At 37.0% G+C, this 24992-nt stretch overlaps 2 protein-coding genes across 2 annotated transcripts in view; one reads left to right on the top strand and one right to left on the bottom strand.

The window, feature by feature from the left end:
• Positions 1–152: 152 nt before the first annotated feature.
• Positions 153–19079, bottom strand: LOC126751035 (cytochrome P450 315a1, mitochondrial). Its single transcript, XM_050460949.1, has 7 exons — positions 18096–19079; positions 3478–3687; positions 3165–3364; positions 2709–3097; positions 1104–1319; positions 401–616; positions 153–277 (listed from the first exon to the last, which is right to left on the bottom strand). Exons 1-7 carry the CDS (start codon positions 18446–18448, stop codon positions 158–160), a joined length of 1704 nt encoding a protein of 567 aa, XP_050316906.1. The 5' UTR covers positions 18449–19079; the 3' UTR covers positions 153–157.
• Positions 19080–20224: 1145 nt separating this feature from the next.
• LOC126751022 (ATP-binding cassette sub-family C member 4) overlaps positions 20225–24992 on the top strand; it is a 53013-nt gene continuing 48245 nt past the window's right edge. Inside the window, exon 1 of the mRNA XM_050460918.1 lies at positions 20225–20373. The gene's annotated coding sequence lies outside the window, so the exon portion shown is untranslated. The remainder of the gene's footprint in view (positions 20374–24992) is intronic.

The raw sequence follows: 24992 nt of genomic DNA on the forward strand, positions 1-24992 counted from the left end.
TAATATTTTATATATGTATGTGTGTTTAAAATCTCAACTGAGTGCAAAGAATATTATACACTTTATATACATATATATATATATATATATGTATATCTATATACTGAATATATATACGTGTTGTGTATGTATGTATGTATATATGTATTAACTAATACTATGCGATGTCACGAAGTTTTATTGCCAGTCGTAGTGGCTGATCGGGTACCGTTACCAAACGCAGCTTGCAGTCAATTGGTGTTGTATTGTTACATTGCAACTTGAAATTGCTTATGACCTGAAACATGCAAGAATATGTTATAAAATTGAAAATCTGCGCACAATAGTTATAATTATATTAAATATTATTAAATTATATTTGCTTTGACGACGTTATTATATGTAAATGGCATGCACTTACCGACGCCAGCAGGCAGTGCATTTGTTTCATCGCCATGCGTCGGCCAATGCACGAACGATTGCCGATGGCGAATGGTAGCGAGCCATGCGATTGCAAGACTTCACGTAATTCGCCGGTTTCCTCGTTGCGTTGCCAACGCTCTGGTTTTGCCGTCTCCGGATCGGGAAAATGTTTGGGTTCACGACCGGCCGTGTACAAGGAGAGCAGCACTAAGCTCTGGTTTTTGTGAGTTTTAAGAAAAAAAGAGTTTAGCGCTTAGCAATACAAATTTTAATAAAGCAACTATATGTAGTTTAAGGAAGACAGCAGAAAGATTATGCAATAAACGTATGATGTAAGTGTAAGTGCACATTTATATTAACATTAAAATAAATTAAATGCATTTTTTCAATTATTTTCAGGTAACAATTTTTGTATATACAAATTTTAGTTACAATTTCAAAAACAACAGCAACAAATAAGTCATGCAAATTATATAACATTTAATATTGCTACTGCGGATTTTAAACAAAATTTTTAAAATTACAACAACAATTATTATTTAATATTACTACTGCGGATTTTAAACAAAATTTTTAAAATTACAACAACAATTATTAACTAAAACAATCATTATATGCACAATCAAGCTCACATACATTTATCATACAGGTATATATTTTAGTAATAATTACGTTTTATGCTTATTAATTCACATACATACATTTCTTTCGATTTGATAGCCGCCAATATTGGCCTCAGTGTCCAAGTAGCGTCCAATAAATGGTGCAATCGGATATAAACGCATAGCCTCTTTTATGAGTCCATGCACCAGCATATTGCCGCGCCCGTCATGCGCAGCCATTTCTTTGGCCAAACGCTCTTGCATTTCCGGATTCTGAGTGAGTAGATAAAATGCCCATTCCGTTGTGTAGGCTGTCTGTAGTGGGGGAATATTAATAAAAAAAAAAATACGGTAAAGTTAATATACAATGAGGTTATGTTGCCTGTGTTATAATGTGTGGACATTTTTGGTTTGATATTTTGATGGTTTTATCTTTTACGAGTAGTAAAACAGAATGTTTTTAGTCCAGTAGTTCGGACAATTTGTCTGCCACGCAATATATACTATTGTATTTCATTTTAAATAATTTGTTCGGTGATTGTTGCCATTGGACAATAATCCATACCGAATTTTGTGAAGATGATTTGTCAAATAAAATTGTTTTTCATACAACACTGAATTCCCATCGTTCAGTTTGTATGACAAGCTATATGCTATTGTATCCGATCTGAACAATTTGTCGGAGATTGTAGCGCTGCTTTGATAATATGCCAAATTTCTTGAAAATATCTTCTCAGATAAAAAGATTTTACATACAAAGATTTGATTTGGGCCGGTCGATTTGTACGGCAGCTATAAGCTATAGTGGTCCTATCGGAAAAAATATATTTGAATGTTATAGAACTGTCTTCGACAATAGTCTGAGTCGAATTTTGTGAAGATATCTTGCCAATTAAAAAAGTTCTCCATACAAGAACTTGATTTTGATCGGCCATTTATATGACGGCTATTTGCTATAGTGGCCCGATCTGAAAAATATGTTCGTAGATTGTCGCGCTGTCTTCGACAAGAATCTGTGTAAAATTTCTTGGAGATATCTTATCAAATAAAAAAGTTTTCTATACAAAGACTTGATTTTCATTGTTCAGTTTGTAAGGCAGCTATATGCTATAGTGGCCCGATCTGAAAAATATGTTCGTAGATTGTCGCGCTGTCTTCGACAAGAATCTGTGTAAAATTTCTTGAAGATATCTTGCCAAATAAAAAAGTTTTCTATACAAAGACTAGATTTTCATTGTTCAGTTTGTAAGGCAGCTATATGCTATAGTGGCCCGATCTGAAAAATATGTTCGTAGATTGTAGTGTTGTCTTGTGCAACAATATATATCAAATTTGGTGAAGTTATCTTTTCAAATAGAAAAATTTTCCTTACAAAAACTTGATTCTGAACGGTTAGCTTGTTTGGCAGCTATACGCTATAGTGGATGTATATTGTCAATTCTGACAAATGACTAGCTACTTGCGGAGAAAAGGACATGTGCGAAATTTCAAATGGATATCTCAGAACTTGAGGGGCTAATTCGCGTTTATAGCGACGGGCGATGGACTAGTTGGCTAACTCGACTCAGCCGCCACACTGATAATTTGTATATATACTCGTATGCATAACTGAGTTTGCGACGTCTTCTTTTGGGTGTTAGAAACTTCTTGACAAACATAATATACCATGTTCATGGATATAAAAAACATTGAAACATTGCTTACCGTATCGCCGGCGGCAATAACCAAATCCACAAATATGCGCTTAATCGTATCCAATGGCATGTCGGCCAAAATTAGTTTCTGATAGAGTGAATCTCCACTACAATCGTGACAATCGACGCCATTTTTCACACACAAACCATTTGTAATGTCTTCCGGAAACTCAACAAACAGATCAATCAAATCGTTGCCCTTCTTCAGCACCGCGGCGACGCTCGCCTCGAAATCACGCCAAATACGCATATTGAAACGTTTGGCCAATTGTGGTGGAAACGTCATAAGCGCCGAACTGGTGTCGAATATTCTGTGCACAATAGTCGAGAATTCATCCATTGTCTTGGCCATATGCGGATTCTCCGCCGCTGAAACGCCAAACATGATTGTGCAAACCACTAAATGGAGAATTGTTAGAAAAGTTAACTTAGGAAAGAGTTTTTATATTCACGCGTGCCAACCCACCATCAATTGCCCAGTTGTAGAGCTGCTGTTCGAGCTCCAACACTTCGGTGTAGCTGCCTTGCGCTTTGGCCGCCTGCGTCTTCCACAGATTCACCAAACGCTGCGTACACGCTTCGATGTGCACATCCATCCATTTCATGGTGCCGCCGAGCAGAAAACGATTTAATATGCGTCGGTTATGTAGCCATTCGGGACCCTCCCTAAACGATTGAGATTAGGCGATAAAAAAAATTAGAAGTGTTAATGAAATTCAAGCAAATAAATGCAAGTGCCTTTTTTTTTGTCTTCTTTGTTTTTGTTCGTCTCAACTCACATGAAGAACAAGCCGCGCTGACAACTGTGCTGCTTATTGTATAAAATCCACGACTCTGGCAGCGGATGCCGTGGATATTGGCCCTCATATTGAAATACCGCACGCATTTGACTTGCTGATGAAACAAATATGGCGTCCTGTACGCCGCCCAGACGTTCGTAAAATATGGGACCGAGCTCTTCATGGCGTCGATGAACGTATTTGTGTAATCTAAAAAAAAATGTAAAAAAAAATATTTAATTATTTCAAAATGACAAAAACCCAGTAGGCGACGCTGACGGCAGGTGTGACGACTGTCGGTCGCTAAAGTTTAATGCACCAAATAATTAAAATTTATGTTAAATTTCCAAGTAATTGTAAAAAAATAATGTAACGGAAACAGTCCTTGAAGAAACATTTTTTTTTTTTGCTGCTTCAATAATTCAATACAGTTTCCAGGCAGTGCAAATTATTTTTGGTACAAAAATAAAATACATATATACAAACACGTTTATTCGTGTTTATATTAATATAAATGTATATGCAGACAATGAAAATTCCGATATTGTCATTGAAAATTTAAGCTGACCTTCAAAAACACCGATTTAAGTTTCGCTCGTCAAGTTTATCTTTAAAGTAAGCAATTTGAAATTCATAAATCCTTGTTTATGTTAAAAAAGCTGGTGACTTTGCAAAAAACTGACCCTGAAATCATATCCGCTGGCTAGCGGAGCAGAGACGCACGCTCAATGTTAAGTGAAAAAAATCGATTTATGTAAATTGGATCGACATCATCATCGTAGATCATACAAAAAAAAAATATTTATTCACTGGCTTTTAGAGGGTTTTAAAAACCCTCAGGTAATCGGAGCAAAAAAAAAAAAAATAATAAAACCGCATGAGCTTGTTATATATTTTTATACTCTTCCAAAATAATGCTACAGAGTACACCCTGTCAAGAAAGTATCGGGAATTCTTCATTTAAATCTGCGGCTTTATATTTTTTTCCTAGTTTGGTACAACTGTCCTTAATTATGATGCCAAACTCCTTTGAAGTTGGTCGCCTTGTCGTGGCGAAGGGGCTTAAGTAAGAGTAAAGTGTGCATCCCAAAGGAAACGCACTCTAATCTTACGAACTAAGAGGGACACTTCATAATTCCCACAATAGTGATATGGATGAATAAACCCTAGGTTTTACGCCCATCTCCTATTGTGGAAGTATGAGGATACCCGAACCAACACCACCCTAAGCCAAGGGGTCGAGGTACCCGTGCCGAGGGCTGAATGGTCAGCGGGGGGTAATAAATAGCTGATCGCGAACGGTCCCCTCCGATGCCCGGGCGAGGTCGGAGGTATAAAAGCCTTCTCTCCGCATACCGGCTCTGCGGACGAGTGACCAACCCTTTCCGGATTACTCGTGGGACCAAATATGAACCTACCTACCTACCTACATCGGCTGTTTATGTCAGTCGACCTCAGTAGTGTTTGTCGAATTTTACAATGACCGAAAATATTGATCAACGTATTTGTGTTAAATTTTGTGTTGCGAACGTATTTTCGTGTGCCGATTCATTGAAAATGTTGCAGAAGGCTTTTGGTGAATCTTCTCTATTAAAAACTCGGACTTACTTTGTGGTACAGAGCATTCAAGAAGAATCGGGAGACCGTCAAAGGCATGCCTCGTTCTGGACGGCCTTCAACGAGTGTGGCCGATGATAACATTGAAAAAGTGAAGGAAATTGTTGCCGAAAATAGGCATGTGAGCTTGAGAGAGATTGTCCGTAAATTGGAGATGTCACACGAGCGCGTACGTACGATAATACATGAAAAATTGGGCATCCAACGCGTTGCTGCAAGACTTGTTACGATAGAGCTGAATTTCCTTCAAAATAGGTATCGAGAGCAGGTAGCTGCAGACATGCTGGATCGAGCCAATTGGAATACCACCTTCATGGAACGCATAGTTCCTGGTGATGAGACATGGGTCTACGAATATGGCACACTTACGAACCAGCAAACATCCGAATGGCGGCCCAAAGGCGCGCCAAAGCCGATCGAAAGTAAAGGTAATGCTCATTGTTTTCTTCGATATTCGTGGTGTCGTCCACTATGAATACGTTCCAAGTGGTCAAACTTATTTCTTATTCTCCACACTGAAAAATCCACTTCGGGGAACACGCTTTGACTCAATTAAAGACATCAAAACAAATTCGACGCGAGAGCTGAAAGCGATCCCGGAAAGTGCCTATAAAAAATGTTTTGGACGATTGGAAGAAGCGTTGGCACATGTGCATCGCTTAAAAAAAATTTTCGTTTTATTTATAAATATACCGACACTTTCTTGACAGGGTGTATAATAGCTTTGTTCACCTAATGATCAGGATGACGAGACGAGTTGAAATCCGGGTGACTGTCTCTCCATCCGCCCGTGTAAGCTGTAACTTTAGTAAAATTTGAGATATCTTGATGAAACTTGGTATGCGCGTTTCTTAGTAAGAAAAACATGAGTTCGTATATGGACATAATCGGACCACTGACACGCCCACAAAACGCCAATAACCGAAAACCTATAAAGTGCCATAAATAAGCACTGAATTAAGATATAAAACTCTAACTTGACACAAGGGGTCGCGGTAGCAAGCGAGGAAAAATTTTGAAAAAGTGGGCGTAGCTCCGCCCTCTAATAAGTATAAGGTACATATCTTCTAAACCACTAAAGCTACAACGACCAAATTTAGTGCAATTATTAAAAGAACTCCTATCGATAGTGTGAAAATGGATGAAATCGTAAGATAACCCCGCTCACTCCCCATATAACGGTACTGTTAAAAACTACTAAAAGGGCAATAAATCATAAATAAATACGCCAGAGACATAAAATTTTACTCCCGAGCTGGTATGAGAGGGCTTTATGGGAGCCGGTATGAAAATTAGACGATGGTCGTGGCACCGCCCACTTTTTAGTGAAATCACGTATCTCGGCACTCGACCGACCGATTTCGACTAAATTTGGTACGTGGCATTCTTCTCATATTTCTATGTCACAGTTCCAAAAAGAACCACACCTATTTCACATGGAACACAATTTCCATTTTATTCTTCCATTTTATTCTTCGACTTTCTAGTACACAAATCAAGAAGTAGTTATAATAACGGAATAATATTTCGCACTAATAATTTCTTTAAAGTATGCCTCTTTATGACCAAAAATTTCCCAAATACAATCAAAACTATTCAGGCCCTAGGTACCGAATATGTGGACCTTAGTATCTATATGGAATTTCACCGAAAATATCGGCCAATGTATGAGATATATAATTGAAATTCAGAGAGAATCCTTTCCTGACAATAGTAATTCTGTGTATCAACAATGGGTTGAAGCGAGCCAATACTTGCCTTAGCCTCTATACCTCATATACATATTTTCGAACTTCCGGGTAACTTTATACTGCATATAGTATATCGGCCAATATTTGAGCTATCTCAATGAAACATACTACATATATAAAGTGTGTTTTACTCACAACAGTGTATTATTGTGCCTACAATAGTTCAAATTGGACGAAAACTTTGCCTAGCTCTCATATAACAATTATCCGGATTTTCGAACATCCGGCTGACTTTGCCTTACATGATTGGTGATTGTATGTGAGGTACCTTAATGAAAGCCAGGGAACATTTTTTAGTATGTGGCATGAAAGAAATTAATAGTAAAATCGAGTCGATATTACCCTTACTCCCATATACTGCATGTAAGATGTCCTTTTTCAAACAAACCTTATGCCGAATATATCGGTCAGTGTGTGAGTTATTATAGTAAATGTATAATTGCTTGAGTCCCGATCCTCTGGTTAACGTTTTACACCTTAAGGTTGTTCCCTGGCTTTGATTCCTGCAAGTTGCATGAGTATAAAATGTTCGGTTGCATCCTAACTTAGCCCTTCCTTACATGTTATCTAATGATGGCGACGCTACTTCAATCTCAATGCAGAAACAATTAAATTTTCTTAAAACAAATCTTTGAGACAATGTATGCAAAAAATGGCACACAAAAACAAAAAGAGGTTTGTTTAATGATAAAACACAGATAGCAGAACATAAACACAAAATAACGCGCTATTGTAACGTCACTGAACAGCTGTTAAGCTGTATTGTGTTATGTTACGTTACATTATCTTATCTGTATATTCTATCAAGCGTGGGTGTGTACAAAGTCAAATAAAGGAAAACTTCAAATTTCTCACAACCATTGTTCGTAAACGGTATTCAAAGACACGGTGATAAGAGACAATCACTGCTCTCATTGTATGCTTATGTATGTAATACTAAACCGATCGAAAATTCTGAGTGTCTATTGTGATTGAACTACTATACATTTAATAATAATAGAAGATTTAGGTCCATTTTCTCAATGTCTGGTCAGTGAGACTTAACTGAGCAAGTTCTGGTTAAAATAAAAGGTTGTAAAAGAAGGAGTTTTGGTTAAGTTAACCAGAAATAACCAGAACCCACGGCAAATTTCGTGAAGATATTTTGTTTAGTGAAAAAGGTTTCCATACAAGCACTTCATTCCGATCGTTCAAATTGCATGACAGCTATATGTCGTAGTGGTCCGATATCGGCCGTTACGACCCCTGCACAGGGCGCAAAATTTCAAATTGATATCTCAAAAACTGAGAAACTAGTTCGCATATATTATATAAAGACAAATGAACAAGGTTAAATACATTGTGACAAAAAAGTACCCCGAAATTGTAATTTAAATTCCCCGGACAAATGATATTTAAAAAAATGTATCCTGCTAAGTTAGTAGTGCTGTCCTTAATTACAATGCCAAATATGAGCGCGATCTGTCAACCAGTTTGCTCACAGCAGCTGCTCAAGTCGGTACACCACAGTAGTCCGTTGCGATTTTTACAATGGATAAACATATCGAACAAAGAATTTGACTCAAATTTTATATTTCTAACCAAATTTCGTGTGCGGTATCGTTGCGAATGTTGGAAAAGGCTTGCGGTGATTCAGTTTTATCAAAAACACAAGCCTACGAATGCTACAAAGCCTTCAAAGACGGTCGAGAGATCATTGAAGACCTGCCTCATTCTGGACGTCTTTCGACCTTTTCAACTGATGAAAATATTAAAAAAGTGAGGGATATGATGATTGAAAATCGTCAGGCAAGTATTAGAGAGGTGACAGAAGAGCTCGACTTTTCTCGCGAGCCCGTTCGAATAATTTTGGTGGATATTTTGTTCTCTCTCGACGCGTACCGATAAAGCTGAATTTTTTTCACAAAGTGTACCGAAAAAAGATCTCTTTGAACATGTTTGATATCGTGCGAATTCCGATATAGCATTATAACTGCCTATGAGATGAGTTTATGACTTTGACTTGCAAACAAGTTAACAATCATTGGAATAGAGGGATAAAACGAAGCGAAACCAAAACAAGACTCCAAGCCGCTCAAAAATAAAGGTGTGCTCTTGTTTTTTCGGTATTCGTGGTTTGGTGCATCATGAATTTGTTACGGAGGGAAAAACGGTCAATAAGTAGTGCTATTGGTCGTATTGAGGCGTTTGCGTGAGATCATGCGTTGAAACGGTCGAAATTATGGAAGACCAATTCATGGATTTTACAAAATGATAATGCACCATCACATCGAACCACGATTCTGACCGAAATTAAAGCCAAAAACACCACAATGAATACCATCGATTAACCACTGTATTCATCAGATTTGACTCCGTGTGATTTTTTCTTCTTCCCCAAACTGAAATTGACGCTCCGTGGAACCCGTTTTTTGTCGATTGAAGAGATACCCATCCCAAAAAGTGCTTACGAAAAGTGTTTCGAGGAGTAACCTAAACTACCGCTAAAACTTTGCTTTCAGCCAGGTCCTTCTCCCGCTGACCTCTCCAAGGGAGTGGAGATCTTCCTCTTCATCTGCTTTCGACGACGGGTACTGTGTCGAATACTTTCAGAACTGGAGCGTAGCCGCTGTCTCTTAATGCGCTGAACTATGTTAATGTCGTCGTGTTGAAGGATGGATTCATGTGTAGAAGTTCACGCAAGTGAAGAAAGTTCTCTGCGCGCGCACTTGGCAGTTCCGGTCTTAGACTAAGTATTCTCTGGGTAGCCAAGGAACATCCGTTTGTAGGCGAGTAAAGTGAGAAGGCGAACCATCCCTCCCCAGTGCCGTGCGCTGGGTCTGGGACGCGCGACGTAAAAAACGCCACCAATGAAAAGAAAAAGCCTCCAACTATTCATAAAAATTGGGAAACTATTAATTACGTTGAAGCAAATTCGATGTACCGCATCTATAAATTTTGCCACCTTTTATTACTAATTTTCAACTTTTATTCTATAAACGACATTAAATCGTATTCCAAGTCCGCTAGCCTTAATTTCACTACATTTCATTCCACTTGTTCCACATGCCTGCGCCGTCCGTTCACCTACTGGGTTCAGTTGAATTTTCGAAAAATTTGAAAGTCAAAATATTTTACTTTCGTCACTCAATGGATTTATTCTCGATATGTATGCGATCACCCGCCCAGAATGTTATTAATGGACTTGTGTATAAGTACATTTAACCACCATCTTTGAGTTCGCGTGCATGGGTGTGTGTGTGTGCAAGAATTGCCTACACCGTTTTTGCGAAATGGAGTTTCAAACAGTGAATATGAACTTCGCAGTTGTTTTTAATAAAATTGTAAATTTTTCGTATAAAGATGGCGTAGCGGCAACTGACGCATTACAAACGGTACGTTATAGCTACAGCGGCCATACTTGTAAATTATTTGCCAACATGTTCCTATAGCTTTGTATGCTGATTCACTAAAATATGCGCATATAATTTCTGTTCGCAATCAAAATTTAACTGTCCTGTACTCCTCGCTATAAAGCAAAAACCCACAAAAAACATGGCATGTAAATTGACGCAAATATGTACATATGTACTTACATAAAAGAAAAAAATTGCTTCAAAGGTAAAATTTGTAATCTAAAAATAAATATAACACGATCCTTCAACATTTAGGCCGCATCCCAATCGCTTATAGATTTCGTAAAGAGATGCAGTCGGATGTACAAGTCGCCTGTTTTTTGATTTTAAAATTTTCCGCTTTTAAGCGGAAGTAGTTAAAAGTATTTTTGTCGATATTGGGATTTGAGTCCAATTATGAATAAGACTTTTTAAAATATGTTTATACCCTGAACAGGGTAAATTAACTTTGTCACGAAGTTTGTAACACCCAGAAGGAAGAGTCAGAGACCCTATAATAGTATATATAAATGATCAGTATGTTGAGCTGAGTCGATTTAACCATGTCCGTCTGTCTGTCTGTCCGTCTGTATATATAGGAACTAGTGCCTCAGTTTTTAAGATATCGGGGATGTTCGAGCAAGCAAATAACTGCGGCAATATTGCAACCCTGATGTTTTTTGCAGATACTCAGCTGATACTTAAACAAATATTTTGCAAATATTTTGCGCGGCGTGCAGGTGCATTGAAGAAGTGAAGTTTAAGAAGTCTTAAAAATGAATTTTAAATCAATTTAACAGTGGATAACTTGGTGGATAGAGGGAGTGTAGTTTGCTTCTTAAATACAGAAAAGCAAGGAAACAAAGTTTTTTGTGTAAAAAAGTGTCTTACGACTGAAATTTTAAAGAAAAGGACAATAGTAAAATCGCAAAACCTCTTTAAAACAATTCGATTTTATCCACCAGATATATATATTTATCACATTTTCGGATGTCTCGTGAAACACAATTAATGATAATAGTTAGTTATAAACAAAAATAAAGAGCGATTTCGCTTGCCTCATTTTTCCATCATCAATTTTGTTGATGCCGATTTTGTCACCTTTGCGCGCAAGAAATGTCAAAATTTTAGTTGCACCAACCTTTGACATTTGCAAAAGTTGCTACATTTTTGCGTCGAATATGATGCTTTGCAATATTGCCGCAGTGATTGAGACTCGAACATCCCCATCGTTTTGAAATTTTGCAAACGTTATTTTCTCTTCAAGAAGCTGCTCATTTGTCGGAACGGCCGATATCGGACCACTATAACATATAGCTGCCATGCAAACTGAACGATCGGAATCAAGTTCTTGTATGGAAAACTTTCACATTTGACAATGTATCTTCACCAAATTTGGTATAGATTATTTTCTAAGGCAACAATGTAAACAATCTCTGAAGAAATTGTTCAGATCGGTTAACTATAGCATATAGCTGCCATACAAACTGAATGATCGGAATCAAATGCTTGCATGGGAAACTTCCTCATTTAACGATATATCTTTACGAAATTTGGTATGAGTTATTGTTCATAGAAATAATATAATATCGGAAGAAATTGTTCAGATCGGCTCACTATAGCATATAAATGCCATACAAACCGAACGATCGGAATCAAGGGCTTGTATGGAAAACTTTTGCATTTGACGTGGTATCTTCACAAAATTTTACATGGATTATTGCTTAAGGTAATAATATAATCCCCGAAAAAATTGTTCAGATCGGATTACTATAGCATATAGCTTCCATACAAACTGAACACATAGTTACTAAAATAAATGCACCTGTGAAGGGTATATTAGCTTCATTTTCTTTCCAATAAGTAGAAAAAGTTAACGTTTTTTCTTGTTGCAATTAATATTCACACAATCGTAACTAATGTCATTACTAACTTCGTTTCAAAATAGAGCAAACTGATAATCGTCACCTAAAGTGCAAAATAGACTATTTTTTTTTTCAATTACAATTATTTGAAAAAAAAAAAATGTCGCGAAATTTTTACTGAAATATTTTTTTTTTTGTAAAAATGTTTGCCAAAAATCCAATTTTCAGTTTTCGTTTTTTCCTTCGTCCAAGTTCTAGGTTAAGGTTTTAACTAAAACACGTATTTTTCACAGTAACAGCGCGCTTTTCCCAAGGGGTCATCGAATATGGCAAAGTCGAGTTTAAAATATTTTTTTCAAAAATTTCAGAATGTCTTTGTTAATAGCGTATGTTTGTAACAATAAAAAAATCTAATAAAATATTTCATTTTTTATATGAGAAAAAAATTGTTAAAAAAACGTTGTTTTCCACCCGAGGAAAACCATGTAAACCCTTAAATCACACAATATGATTTCAAAAAATATTACATTCCATACCTTGAATTTCAAACCCTCTTATGGGTGATTGATGTTTCGGAATTGTTGCAAGTTATTGCCACCCTCATTGAAGTTTTGTTTAAAAATCATTGTCTTTGGTAATCGAATCAAATATTAACCAAATTGGGTAAAGCTGATTTATGCATTCTTCCGAAAAAAAAACATTAAGCAGCCAAACTAAAAAACTTCAAAAACCGGCGGCTACTTAACAAAGCTTTTGTGTACAATTATTCAAGGTTTAGTGCCTGATAGGTTGCAAGTATTTTGTGTTGGATTTGTGAAAAAGCTAGGCATTCGCATAGGAAGTGGAAAACCGTTTTCGCATTCCCTTCTTGCTTGTAGTTGCGGCAATTATTGTTATAAGGCATGCACATTTTTAGCGCATGCTCTCCAAATGTCCCTAGACCTAGATAATAGGTCCTTTGTTCTATTCCTGTCGTATTTCGGCCATATTGGTTTTGTTATCTTATAACTTGTTGTGTTCCATCTGTTCTGTGCGATTTGTTCAAAATGCTTATAGAGCTCCCTTTTGATCGTTCCTAACGGGCATAGTACTAGCTCCGCTGCGGACTCGTCTAAAGAGACTCCTAGCTTTGCCAACTTGTCCGCATTTTCGTTGCCGAAAATGTTCCTCTCACAGGGAACCCAAAATGTGGCTAAGTGCAGTTAGATAGATAGCACCTGCCAGTGCGTTTAAAGCTTTTCTGCAGTTGTAGACTACGTTTAAATTATTCTGTGGTGTCGACAAGGCAAGCAAAGCCACCAGGCTGTTCATGCATTTGATTGCTATCTATTTCGTGACGCAGTTATTCAATAGAACTTCGCAGGCCTTCTCTATACCTAGTACTTTCGCTTGGAAGATGCTGGTTGAGTTTGCTAGGCGGTTCCTGGTGGTTCCTGCTAAGTATTATTTTGCAAGTGTAATATACTCGTACCATGCACGCTTTATTTATTCATTTTCATTGTTAATCTTCCCAATTAGTTTGGAACCAATTTCGACCCCTAGGTATTATGCCGTGGGAGATATAGGAATTGTTTCCACTGAGCGTGGGAAAATTGAGTTGTGGTATTTTTGTTTTACATGAGTTAACCTTCGTAGGGCATTTTCCGTAATCACAAGGAAGGAACGAAATATCTCTGATCAGCTTCATTGAGTTGAAGTAGTATTCCGTTTAGCGACACCAACCATAAAAGTATAAAAGCGGGGAAAGTACACCTCCTTCTAGGGTGCCTGTGCTTATTCATATAACTAGCTTCTTCGTGTCGCTGAGCAATTTGATGCTATAATCCTTCTGTTCAGAAGCATCGATCGTGTCCATCTGCACACCATGTCGTCTATGCCGCCATGTGTCAGGGAATCAATAATTGTGCTTATTTTTATATTGGTGAAAGCCCCTTCTACGTCAAGAAAGCCCACCATTGTATGTTGTTTGTGATCTAGTAACTTTTCAATTACATTTATCACTTTGTTTAGGGCAGTTTCGGTTGACCGACCACTTATGTATGCATGTTGTGCATTCGATAAAGTATCTCCCGGGATGGATCTTAGGTGTATATCCATTAGCCTTCAGCATGAAGGAGGTAAGGCTTATAGGTCTGAAGTCCTTTGCGTTGTCGTGAGTTCTTCTACCCGGTTTTGGTAAGAACACCACTTTGACTCTTTTCCAGCTCCTTGGTATGTATGATAGTTGTATGTTGGTCTCATATATATTTTATAGCTTTGGAACCATTGATTCCTTTATCTTCTATGTCATTATGGGAATCATCCCTTTCGGGTCAGCCGCTTTAAGTGGCAAGTATTCTTTAAATAAGATTTATTGATATGTTTCTTGGGTAAATTCTTACTCAGTCTGGAGTCTGATTTTGCTTTCCTTACTGCTTTTTTGTATTACTTAAATACGTCTTTATAAGTTTGCCATATTTTGGTCCTATAACATTTATTGAAGGCTTTTATTAATTGGGTTCTTAGTTTCCTAAGGTAGGCGTTCCACCAAGGAGGCGATTTGCTTTTTTTGAGAACCGTTAATGGTGTAGATTGTATGACAGAGGTGGCTAGGATTTTTCTATCTCTTCTACCTATTCATCCAATTCTTGCAGAATGCTGATTATATTGGTTATTGAATTTTGTCAATAGATATCGTTGCAATCATATACAGTAGAGGCCCGCTAATCCGGATCAATTAAAACCGGCCCCTATCCGGAATATAAGGAAATCCGGATTACCAAAGACATATCAGAAGTATGTATTATAAAAAAATATTTATAAATTTCTGTTTGTTTATTATAACAAATAATACACATGTTCCAAAAAAAACAAAAAAAACTTAAACCAATAAAGCATAAAAGCGAATGTAGTGAATAATAAACATGTGATCCGGATTAGAGAATGTCGGTCCGAATTACAAGGGACATAATAGAAATTTTGAGTTTTTTAACCCTGTCCGGATTACAGTGGAATCCGGATTAGGCCATGTCCGGATTAGCGGGCCTCTACTGTAACTCCAATGCTACCAATCACATTGTGTCATACCATATTGTGTGGTAGAGTTGAGATTTTAAGCTTCACTTAAATTATTAAATTCGGGAAACTTGAAAAAAAGTTACAGCTGTTCAAAAATGAGTGAAAATAATAAAGAAATTCGGTATATTTCGAAATTTGTGTATAAAAAAGAAAAGAATGCCACGCAAGCCACCAATAAAAATTGTAAAGTTTACGAAGACGATTCTGTATCAGTTCGTGTAGCACAACAATGGTTCGCTCGCTTCCGTTCTGGAAATTTCGATTTACACTGATAGAATAATGTCTCTAGCGGCAAAATGGCAAAAAATGGTCGACCAAAATGGTACATATTTGTTTATTTATTTATTAGTATAAATATAAAAAAATGAGTTGAAGTTTGATTAGAAATACGAAAAGACTTTTTCGACTACCCAATATTTTCATGATATGATAGAGAGATATTTAAAAAATATTCATGCCAAAGTTCTTATACAGCAACTAAATAAAACTGGAGATATACTGAGGATCGCAACGAAAAAAAGGTTTAAAATTTCGTCGCCCATCAAATCGGTTCAGTTTGGATTTTGGAAATGTGTTGATATTTTTTAGTATCTAAACCATTGAAATATGAAAAATTGCGGTTTTTCCGAAAGGCATAGCTATTAAAAAATAATAATACCCTGAACAGAGTATATTAAGTTTGTCACAAAGTTTGTAAAACCAAGTGGGAAACTTCTCTATTCATGGAGATGTCTAAGAACTTATTTTTGAGAGTACCAAACAAAAAAATATGAGGTGCTAGGCAAACTGAATCCAGCATTGAAATGCCTCATATGTTATTGTTGAATCTTTGAATGCCTTTTACAATTAAATGTAACTGTTAAAAAATTATAAATATTTCTAAAAATCACGCAAAATTCCAGCAGCTTTTATGCAAATTTTTATTTTAAAATTTTTTAAATGAAAATTGGCTAAGCGAATAGCCTTAGCTTAGCAAATTACCAAAATTTTCAAAAAAAAGTTGAACTTGTATTGAGGATTAGTATGTAACTATCTCAGTGATTATAAAATAAAATTTTAAATACAAATATTTGGAGCGCAACTCAGTTCCCGCAGTTTTTGAACAGATGACTCCAGAAGAAGTACTGATTTTCTGCTTTCAGTCAAAGATGTCCATGTAAAACGCAGAAGTGGCACCAAGAAATGATTCTGCTGCATGACAACGCTGGACCTCACCTAAACTAGCAACGATTAAAAGGGAAGTCCTATCCCAACCGCCATATTCCCCAGACATTGCAACGTCCAATTAATTTTTGTTCGGTTCGATGGCACATGGTCTTTCTAAGAAGGCGTTCGAGTCACAAGAAGACGTCAAGAATTGGCTTGATTCTTGAGTAGCAACACAAGATGAACATTTTTAACGTAATGGAATTCGAGCTTTGCCATAAAGATGTGAAAAAGTTGTGACTACACTTACAATAACATTGCATTTTCAATAAAAAAAACAGCGAGAACTTAGTTGCGCACCTACTATACCTACATTGTGACAAAAAAGCACCCGGAAATTGTAATTAAATTTGCTGTATTTTGCTAAGTTGCTAGAACTGTCCCTAATTACTATGCCAAATGTGAGCGCGATCTGTTATTCAGGCTGTTTACAGCAGCTGCTTAAATCGGTGCACCACAAAAGTGCGTTGCGATTTTTACAGTGGATAAAAATATTGAACAAAGAAGTTGTCTCAAATTTTGTATTTTCAACCGAATTTCGTGTGCGGAATCATTGCGAATGTTGGAAAAGGCTTGCGGGGCTTCAGTTTTATCAAAAACACAAGCCTACGAGTGGTACAAAGCCTTCAAAGACGGTCGAGCGGTCGTTGAAAATATGCCTCGTTCTGGACAACCTTCGACCTCTTCAAGTGATGAAAATATTAAAAAAGTGCGGGATATAGTGCTTGAAAATCGTCAGACAAGTGTTAGAGAGATGGCAAGAGTGCTCGACAGCTCTCGCGAGTTCGTTCGAATGATTTTGGGTGAATATTTTGGGCATGAAATGCGTTCTTACTCGACTCGTCTCGATAAAGTTGAATTTTTTTCAAAAAAAAATTACCGTAAACAGGTCTCTTTGGACATGCTTGATCGTGCGAATTCTGTTCCACGCCAAAGCCGCTCAAAAATCAATATAATGACAATTGTTTTGTCAATATTCGCGGTTTGGTGCATCTTGAATTTGTTCCGGAGGGACAGACGGTCAATAAGAAGTTCTATTTGATCGTTTTGAAGCGTTTAGTGGAAGAGCAATTCATGAATTTTACACGATGATAATGCACCACTTCATCGAGCCACGATAGTGACCGAATTTAAAGCCAAAAACTCAATGAATGCCATCGATCGACCAACGCTTTTACTAGGTTTGAACCCGTGTGATTTTTTCTTATGCCCCAAATTAAAAGTGACGCTCCGTGGAACCTGTTTCCAGTCGATCGAAGAGATAAGAGAAAATTCGCTGAAGGAGTTTAAGGCCGTTCCAAAAATTGTTTCCGAGGACTGGAAAAATCGTTGGCATAAGTTTGAAGGGGGATTAGTTTGAAGGCGACAAAATAAATATTGAGAATTACTAAATATTTTGCGTTTTATTTGCAACTTCCGGGTACTCTTTTATCACAATGTATATTAGGCGCTTGTAACTTATTATAAAAACGCTACGCAATTTACTTGAGTTTTGTTTTGTTTATTTAACTGTTTTTTCAAATGTACTCTACTTTTTTATTTCTTTGACTGATTCATATTTCAAAAAATTTTACACAATTCGTGCCCATCCGATCCAAGCCATTTGAATAAGCGCACATGCTTAGTCACATGCAAGTGCAATATATGTAGTATGCACGATTTTGTATAAACCACACACAAAACCAACAGTCACACAAACCCCACTAACAAAACTCATTAATAACCAATTTATATGAAAATGCACTCACTGTTGCCCACCGCCGGCCGCTACTAGATCCCAAAACGTGCCAATTAATGGCAATCCTTTCGGCCTTGGCAACTTCCGCAACTCCTCTGCCGACGACTTCTCAACTTTCGCCTTCCACGGCCAAGCCCCCGTGCTGGGTGGTGGTGCCAATGGCTGTATTGCCAGCGCCGCTGTTGCTGCCATGTCGTTCGGCTTCGCCGTCGCTGTGATCGAGATGGTTGCCGCTGCTGTTGATGGCGTTAAGTATTCACCTTCGCCCAGGCGACATTTATGCGTTCTACCGCATATTACCAGCAGACGCAGCCAGAAGGCGCGCAAAGCATTTACCACCGCCGATGGCAACAGATTCAGCATTACGACGATGCGCACGCTTGTATCGAATTCAAGTGGCAATTGCAATTTTTTCACAAGCCCTAACTCGGCAATGTGCTCGCTGCTTGCTGCTGGTCTGGCGCAAGGCTGGCTATATTACATATGACCACCAAACGTGCCGCGATATACTGCTGTTGGCGCGCTCTGTTGCTCTGTTGCTGTTAATGATGCCTATGTGCGTTGTACGACGCTATGGGCTTTTCGTTTACTGCAAATGCTGTTTCGGCAAAAACTTAACTTTTTTTTTGCCAATTTATTTTATTTTTTTAATTTACGGCCTTTTACTTATTTCCTTGCTGGTTCGCTTGCGTTGTGTATAGACTTTTGCCGGTTGCTATTCACGTATGATTATTAAAGAAAAAAAATTTCGCGAAAAAAATTATAACGCGTAATCGTCAATTTTGGGCGCGAGCATAAAATTGCGTTGGTTAGTGGAAATAAAATATTTCGGCTGCTTATGCAGTAGATGAGGGCTCGTTTGGATTTCTTAGAGTACGACGTTCAAGTTTAAAACAATTTATAAAAAAATCACAAGCACTTCAATAAGGTTATAACACACGTAACATCAAACACGGTAAGGGACACAATTTGTAATTAATTTCACGTAAAAGCATGTAGAAAATTTTATTTTAACAAATCATAAATATTTTTTAAAACTTTTTCCTTTTTGTTTAGTTTTTTAAAAAATACTTTGAAATTTTTTACTTTCAATTTTTTCACTTTTATGTTTACTTATTTCCTTTTTTAAAACAATAGCTGCCGCCACGCCGACTTTATAGTGTGTCTTATACTCTGCGCGCGTCCGACCGTTTGGTACTTGCTTTGTGCTTCTGTGCTGCCTTTACTAGTGGCGCTCACTTAATGATTATAGGTGAGAGCATAAGTTCTTGACGCGTTCACCGTTCGTGGTCATCTGAAACCGATCGAGCAGCTGTGTCGCATGTTAAAGGCGAAGGCGAAGCCAAAATCCAAGCCAAAGCCAAAGCTAAACCGAAATTAAACGCCGCCGACGCCGTAGCAGCAGCAGCAGTAGCAACAGCAAGGGGAGCAGCATGCAATGAAAATCACGAAAACCACGCCGAATCCGAAACCCAAACTCGGTGTCCATTTCACACAGCTGTGCGGTGCGTAGAGCGAGGAAATTTCACTGCTTGCGCGACGTTACAATAAATAAAAAAAAAAAAACAAAAAAAAAAAACATGAAAAAAGTGCTGAATAAAAAAGCGGATAAAACCTTTAATTATGCATGCATACCAACACACGCACAACTAGCAATAAATATACTGAACCGTGTGTGTGTGTGCGTTCGTGCGCTGTGCGCCAACAACGTTATCAGGCTCATCTAATAATGATCGTTATCGTCGAACGTTCTGACCGCAAGACACTCTGCAAATGGTAATGCGGGAAAAGTAAAAGGTGAAATAACAAAAACAACAACAACAACACCAATACTAGGCAACCAAATCATGTAATAATATAGCGTGTTTTGGCTGGCTATCGAAAGTGATGATGATGACAATCAACGAAATCCAGATTGTAGCCATTCGTTTTGTACGCACCACGTTTTATTATGTGACCATGATTACATTAAACAGGCCAACATTTTCACGCGATGTCAGCAACAACAATGTCGACACTTACCTATAGACATACGTATGTACATATGTATATGTAAGACATATGTATGTATGTATATATACAGAAAATCGCTCACACATATATTTTATTACATATACATATGTATATTTTTGTATGCATCGCCAGCTTACTGTTTAGTCGCGGATTTGACAGCAGCGAGCGCGTATAAGAACAAAAGTTAAGAAAGTGGATAAAAACAAAAAACGTTGTTGAAATATTTTTGCGTTACTGCGAAACTCATATGCAATTGTATGTATGGAGACAGGCATGTAAGTATGAGCAGAGATGCATCTTTTTAAAAGTTCGTTACTTTCTTTAGTTAATTAAGTCAATACTTGTCGTTCATATTATTAAATACAGTTATAATTCGATAATTTGTACATTGCACAATGTTTGCGATAATGACCGGCACGAGTCGGTAAATCGAAAATTGTCAAAAGGAGCCATTCGCTTCTTAAACCGCGGAGAATATTTCTGACTTAAAACAGAATCTCATAATAACTTACGAGCTATTCGGTGTAAAGTTTTGTAATTTTATTGTTTAAGGTCATGTCAAAATAAATCTATTATTTATGTATTAAGGGGGTATTCTGGTCTAGAATGAATTTTGGGCATTTTTAAACTAAGATGTTAAAAACGTTTTGCCAATTTTTAAGCATGAAAACGCAAAAAAATACCGTTTTTTGATCAGCGATTGTTCCTAATTCTATATAAACTAATAGTGTGATTGCTTTATATTTAGCTGAAAAATCACAGCCAGCAATTGTTTGTGAGCTCAAACACCTTATAACGTGAATAAAGTTTTTGTTTACACGCACCACCATTCGTTACAAAACTGGTAGCATCGCAAAATGTATAAAACCTATGGAGGTGGTCATATAAGCCAAAAAAGTCCAAATACTGCAACATCACGTGAGACACATGGTTCGCCAAAGTGAAGAAGCGACTTGAGCGAAATCCACGACGAAGTGCCAATCAAATGGCTAAAGAACTGAAAATATCCGACCGCAGCATCCGATGCATATTGAAAACTGAGCTCAAGGTCAAGCCTTACAAGTTCCAAAAGGCCAATGATCTCACACCGAAGTAGCAATAAGTAAGACTTGAGAGAGCGAAGCAATTGCTTCGCTTGGCCGAAAGCGGTCAAATTCCGAACATTGTGTTTTCTGACGAAAAATTTTCCAATTGAGCAATTCGTAAACTCTAAACAATTCAAAAATGGGCGTGGTTTGAAAATCACTGACCAACCGTTCATACGAAAAACTAAGTCATCGGTTGGCCACCAGGAAGGCAGCACCGCCACAAATGAAATTGGTATATAATATTTTGGGCCGCTGATGACACCGCAGATGGGCGCTCTCCAATTGTTTTCATCGAGATGGCGTCAAAGTAATGATGCGACATAAAACTTTTAAATCGGTATTTGAAAAAGTGTAAATGAGGCTATTTGAAGCCGTGGGCAAACAAACTTTATCATGCGGAGCATAAAATGGACGGTGACAACAAGAACTCAGCACCGTCTCACTTGTTTTAATGTTTTTTATTGACATTTTAATAATATAAAAAAAAAATTGCAAGAGAAAAACCAAAATGGCTGATAAACAACGTTCCGACGTGATTTCATTACGATTAAAACACAAAAAACTAAATTACCAGATGCGAATTGACCATTTTCAAAAAAAAAATTTTTTTTTAACCTATTTTTTCGACCTTTTCGTTTTTTAAAAATCTTCAAATCAAAGTCAAGGCAAAAGATGAGCATTGTATAAAGAAATATATACCAAATTTGGAATCGGTTCAGTAGAATTTGAGATATCATGTCAACCACAAAAAAAGTAAAAAATAAAGTTTTTCAGTGAACACGACGCCACGTCACAAATGGCTGTATCTCCGCAAATAATTGATTACACTTTTGTAAGTCTAAACTTACAAAATATGCAAAAAAAAAAATCGATTCGGAAAAAATCCTTTGTAATTTTGAAAGTTAAACTTTCAAATGTCAAAAAAAATCGATTTTTTATTAGACCACCCCTTAGGGGTTACATGGTTTTCCTCGGGCAAAAAGCAGCCTTTTTTCAACCATTTTTTTCTCATATAAAAAATTAAATATTTTATTACATATTTATTAACAAAGAAATTCTGAAATTTTCGGAAACAAATATTGTAACATTTTGGTCGACCACTTTTTTCCGCTAGAGGCATTATTCTATCAGTGTAAATTTTCAGAACGGAAACGAGCGAACCATTGTTGTGCTACACGAATGATGCAGCATCGTCTCCATAAACTTCAAAAATTTCATTGGCATTCTCCCTTTTTTATACAAGAATTTCAAAATACTTGTATAGCGAATTTCTTCATTATTTTCACTCATTCTTGAACAGGTGTATTTTTTTCTTTCAAATTCCCCGAATTTAATTTTTTTGGTTAAATGAAACTTGAAAGCTCACCTTGCCAACACTATATGTATGGTGTGACACAATTGATTGGTAGCACCGAAAATATACGATTTCAAGCACATCTATTGACAAAATACGAAAATACTTTTTCGACTACCCAATATTTTAAACTCGGCCATTGCGACGCCATTTCCGGTAACCCCTCGGAAATAAGAAGCGCCCGCGTTGGCAGGATAACTCCTTACAGGATCATATAAAGTGAAAAAATGCGTGTTTTAGTTAAAACCTTAACTTAGAACTTGTACGAAGAAGAAAACTGAAAATTGGATTTTTGGAAGACATTTTTACAAAGAATAAAAAATTCAGTGAAATTTTCGCAATTTTTTTTCAAATAGTTGTAATCGAAAAAAAATCCTTTGTCCTGTTCTGTAAGAGTTTTGTCTCAAAGACCTGCGTAAAATTTCATGAAGATCGGTTTAGTAGTTCTCGAGAAATCTTGCCAACCGACTTCAAAAACACAGTTTCGAAAAAAACGCGGCGCACTTAGCCTAGCCTCGAGCGAACAAGTTCTCAAAGCTGTTTTTCCAAAACTATTACTCGAATTAACTTGAAAATTTAAGACAAAATTCTAGAGGTAACCCGTAAACATATGTAACCCTTTAAATTTAAGGTTTTATTTGGCATAGTTAGAATCATCCGATTTAGGTCAAATATGCACAGTTTTACGCGATAACTTTTTTTCATTTGAAAGATAATTTCATAACGCCACTCGCATAAAAACCCTCGTTCCTATTGCAAAAAACTGGACAGTCGACTTTCACAAGCTTCGCTTGAGATGACATTTTCACCAGCAAAATCATTAGCCATAAAGAGAAAAAGGTATTAATCGCTTTGTTTCAAGTCTGCTCTATAATGTAGATGTAGAAAAACCTTACATCAAAGCTGCCGGGCGAGTCACTAGCAATGTGTGTGGCTGGAGGTTGATCCCGACGGATCACAATTTCTGAGCGATTGCCGCTTTCAGACGGTCCAATTGTTGACCTTCTGTGATAATTATTCCAAAAGAGTCGAGACGTCCAGGGTGCTTGAGAATCGACGATTAACAGTCAGAGAATCTTACTGGCATCGTTGGAATATCGAAAGGATCACTGAAAATCATTTTGAAAGATCATTTAAAGCGTGGCTTTAATGTCTAATGAAAAATGCTTTGCGACCACCAGGATGTCATAAAACGTATTAATTACTGGCGATGAGTCTTGTTTCTGTGCTTACGACCAGAAAACAGACGATCAAGCGGCCGAATATCGTGGCAAAGGTGAAAGCAGATCAAAAATCATGGTCATGGAAAGGTTTCTTCGATTACCGAGGTGTGAACATTCCGAATTTTTACCAAACGGCCAAACTGTCAACAAGAAATACCATTTGTGTGTCATGTGTCGTTTGCGCGAAGTTATTCGTAAAAAGAGGCCGGAATTATGGGCCGACAACTATTGGTTTTTTGCACCAAGATAATGCACCGCCGCATACTGCAATGATTCTTTGAGTTTTTCGCCAAATTTTTAACTAATTTGGCGTCGCAACTACCATATTCGCCTAATTTAGCTCCAGGTGGCTTCTGGCCTATCAGGAAACTCAAACGACCACTCCGGGGAAAACGTATTGAATCAATTGAAGACCATAAACTTAAATTGATACGCGATTGAAGACTATTCGGAATTTGACTTTAACAACTGTTTCGAGGAATGGAAAAAACGTTGGCACAAGTCTATTGGGTTCAAGTGGATTACTTTGCGGGGACGTCATAGATTTTGAAGAATAAATGAAACATTTTAAAATTATGAACAAAGTCTTACTTTGTAGTATAACACCAACTCGCACTTGGACAACAAGATGCAACTTACTGAAGCCAACTGTTGGAAACGTAATGAATTTCTTTTTACTAGACCCAATATAACCTATATCAACTTCATAAAAAGATTGTCCTACACGTCTCAACTCGGGTTTCAACGAATGATAGCTGATTTATGAAACTATTTTTCGTACCGAACTCCAGCTTTATAGGTTATATGAGAAGGTCCAAAAATTATTATATTTATTATTTATTTATTCAAAAATCGAGCCCTTGACCAAACATACTCAACTTGCTAGATTAATCTATGTGCTATTTCTGTACGAACTTGTAGTTTCCTCGAAGTACTCATAGTAGTCTACTTTTTGGCATAGTTCTTTCCCTTTAAATTTGAGTTGCGGCAAGATGTCAACTGTCAAAACCTCCATAGTGATTGTATACAAAGCCTTCATCGCCTTTCGTTCATGACGTTCTATCAAACACACTCCCAAAAAGTAGCAAAGAGTCCAAGCTGACCTAAGTTATATTATAATTATATTATATTTTATCAAACGTGAAACACAATTAATGATAATAATTAGTTATAAACAAAAATAAAGAGCGATTTCGCTTTCTTTTCCAAAATTTTGGATGATTTTGTCA

The sequence above is a fragment of the Bactrocera neohumeralis genome, chromosome 2 (assembly GCF_024586455.1).
Source record: "Bactrocera neohumeralis isolate Rockhampton chromosome 2, APGP_CSIRO_Bneo_wtdbg2-racon-allhic-juicebox.fasta_v2, whole genome shotgun sequence".
NCBI classification, from domain to species: Eukaryota; Metazoa; Arthropoda; class Insecta; order Diptera; family Tephritidae; genus Bactrocera; species Bactrocera neohumeralis.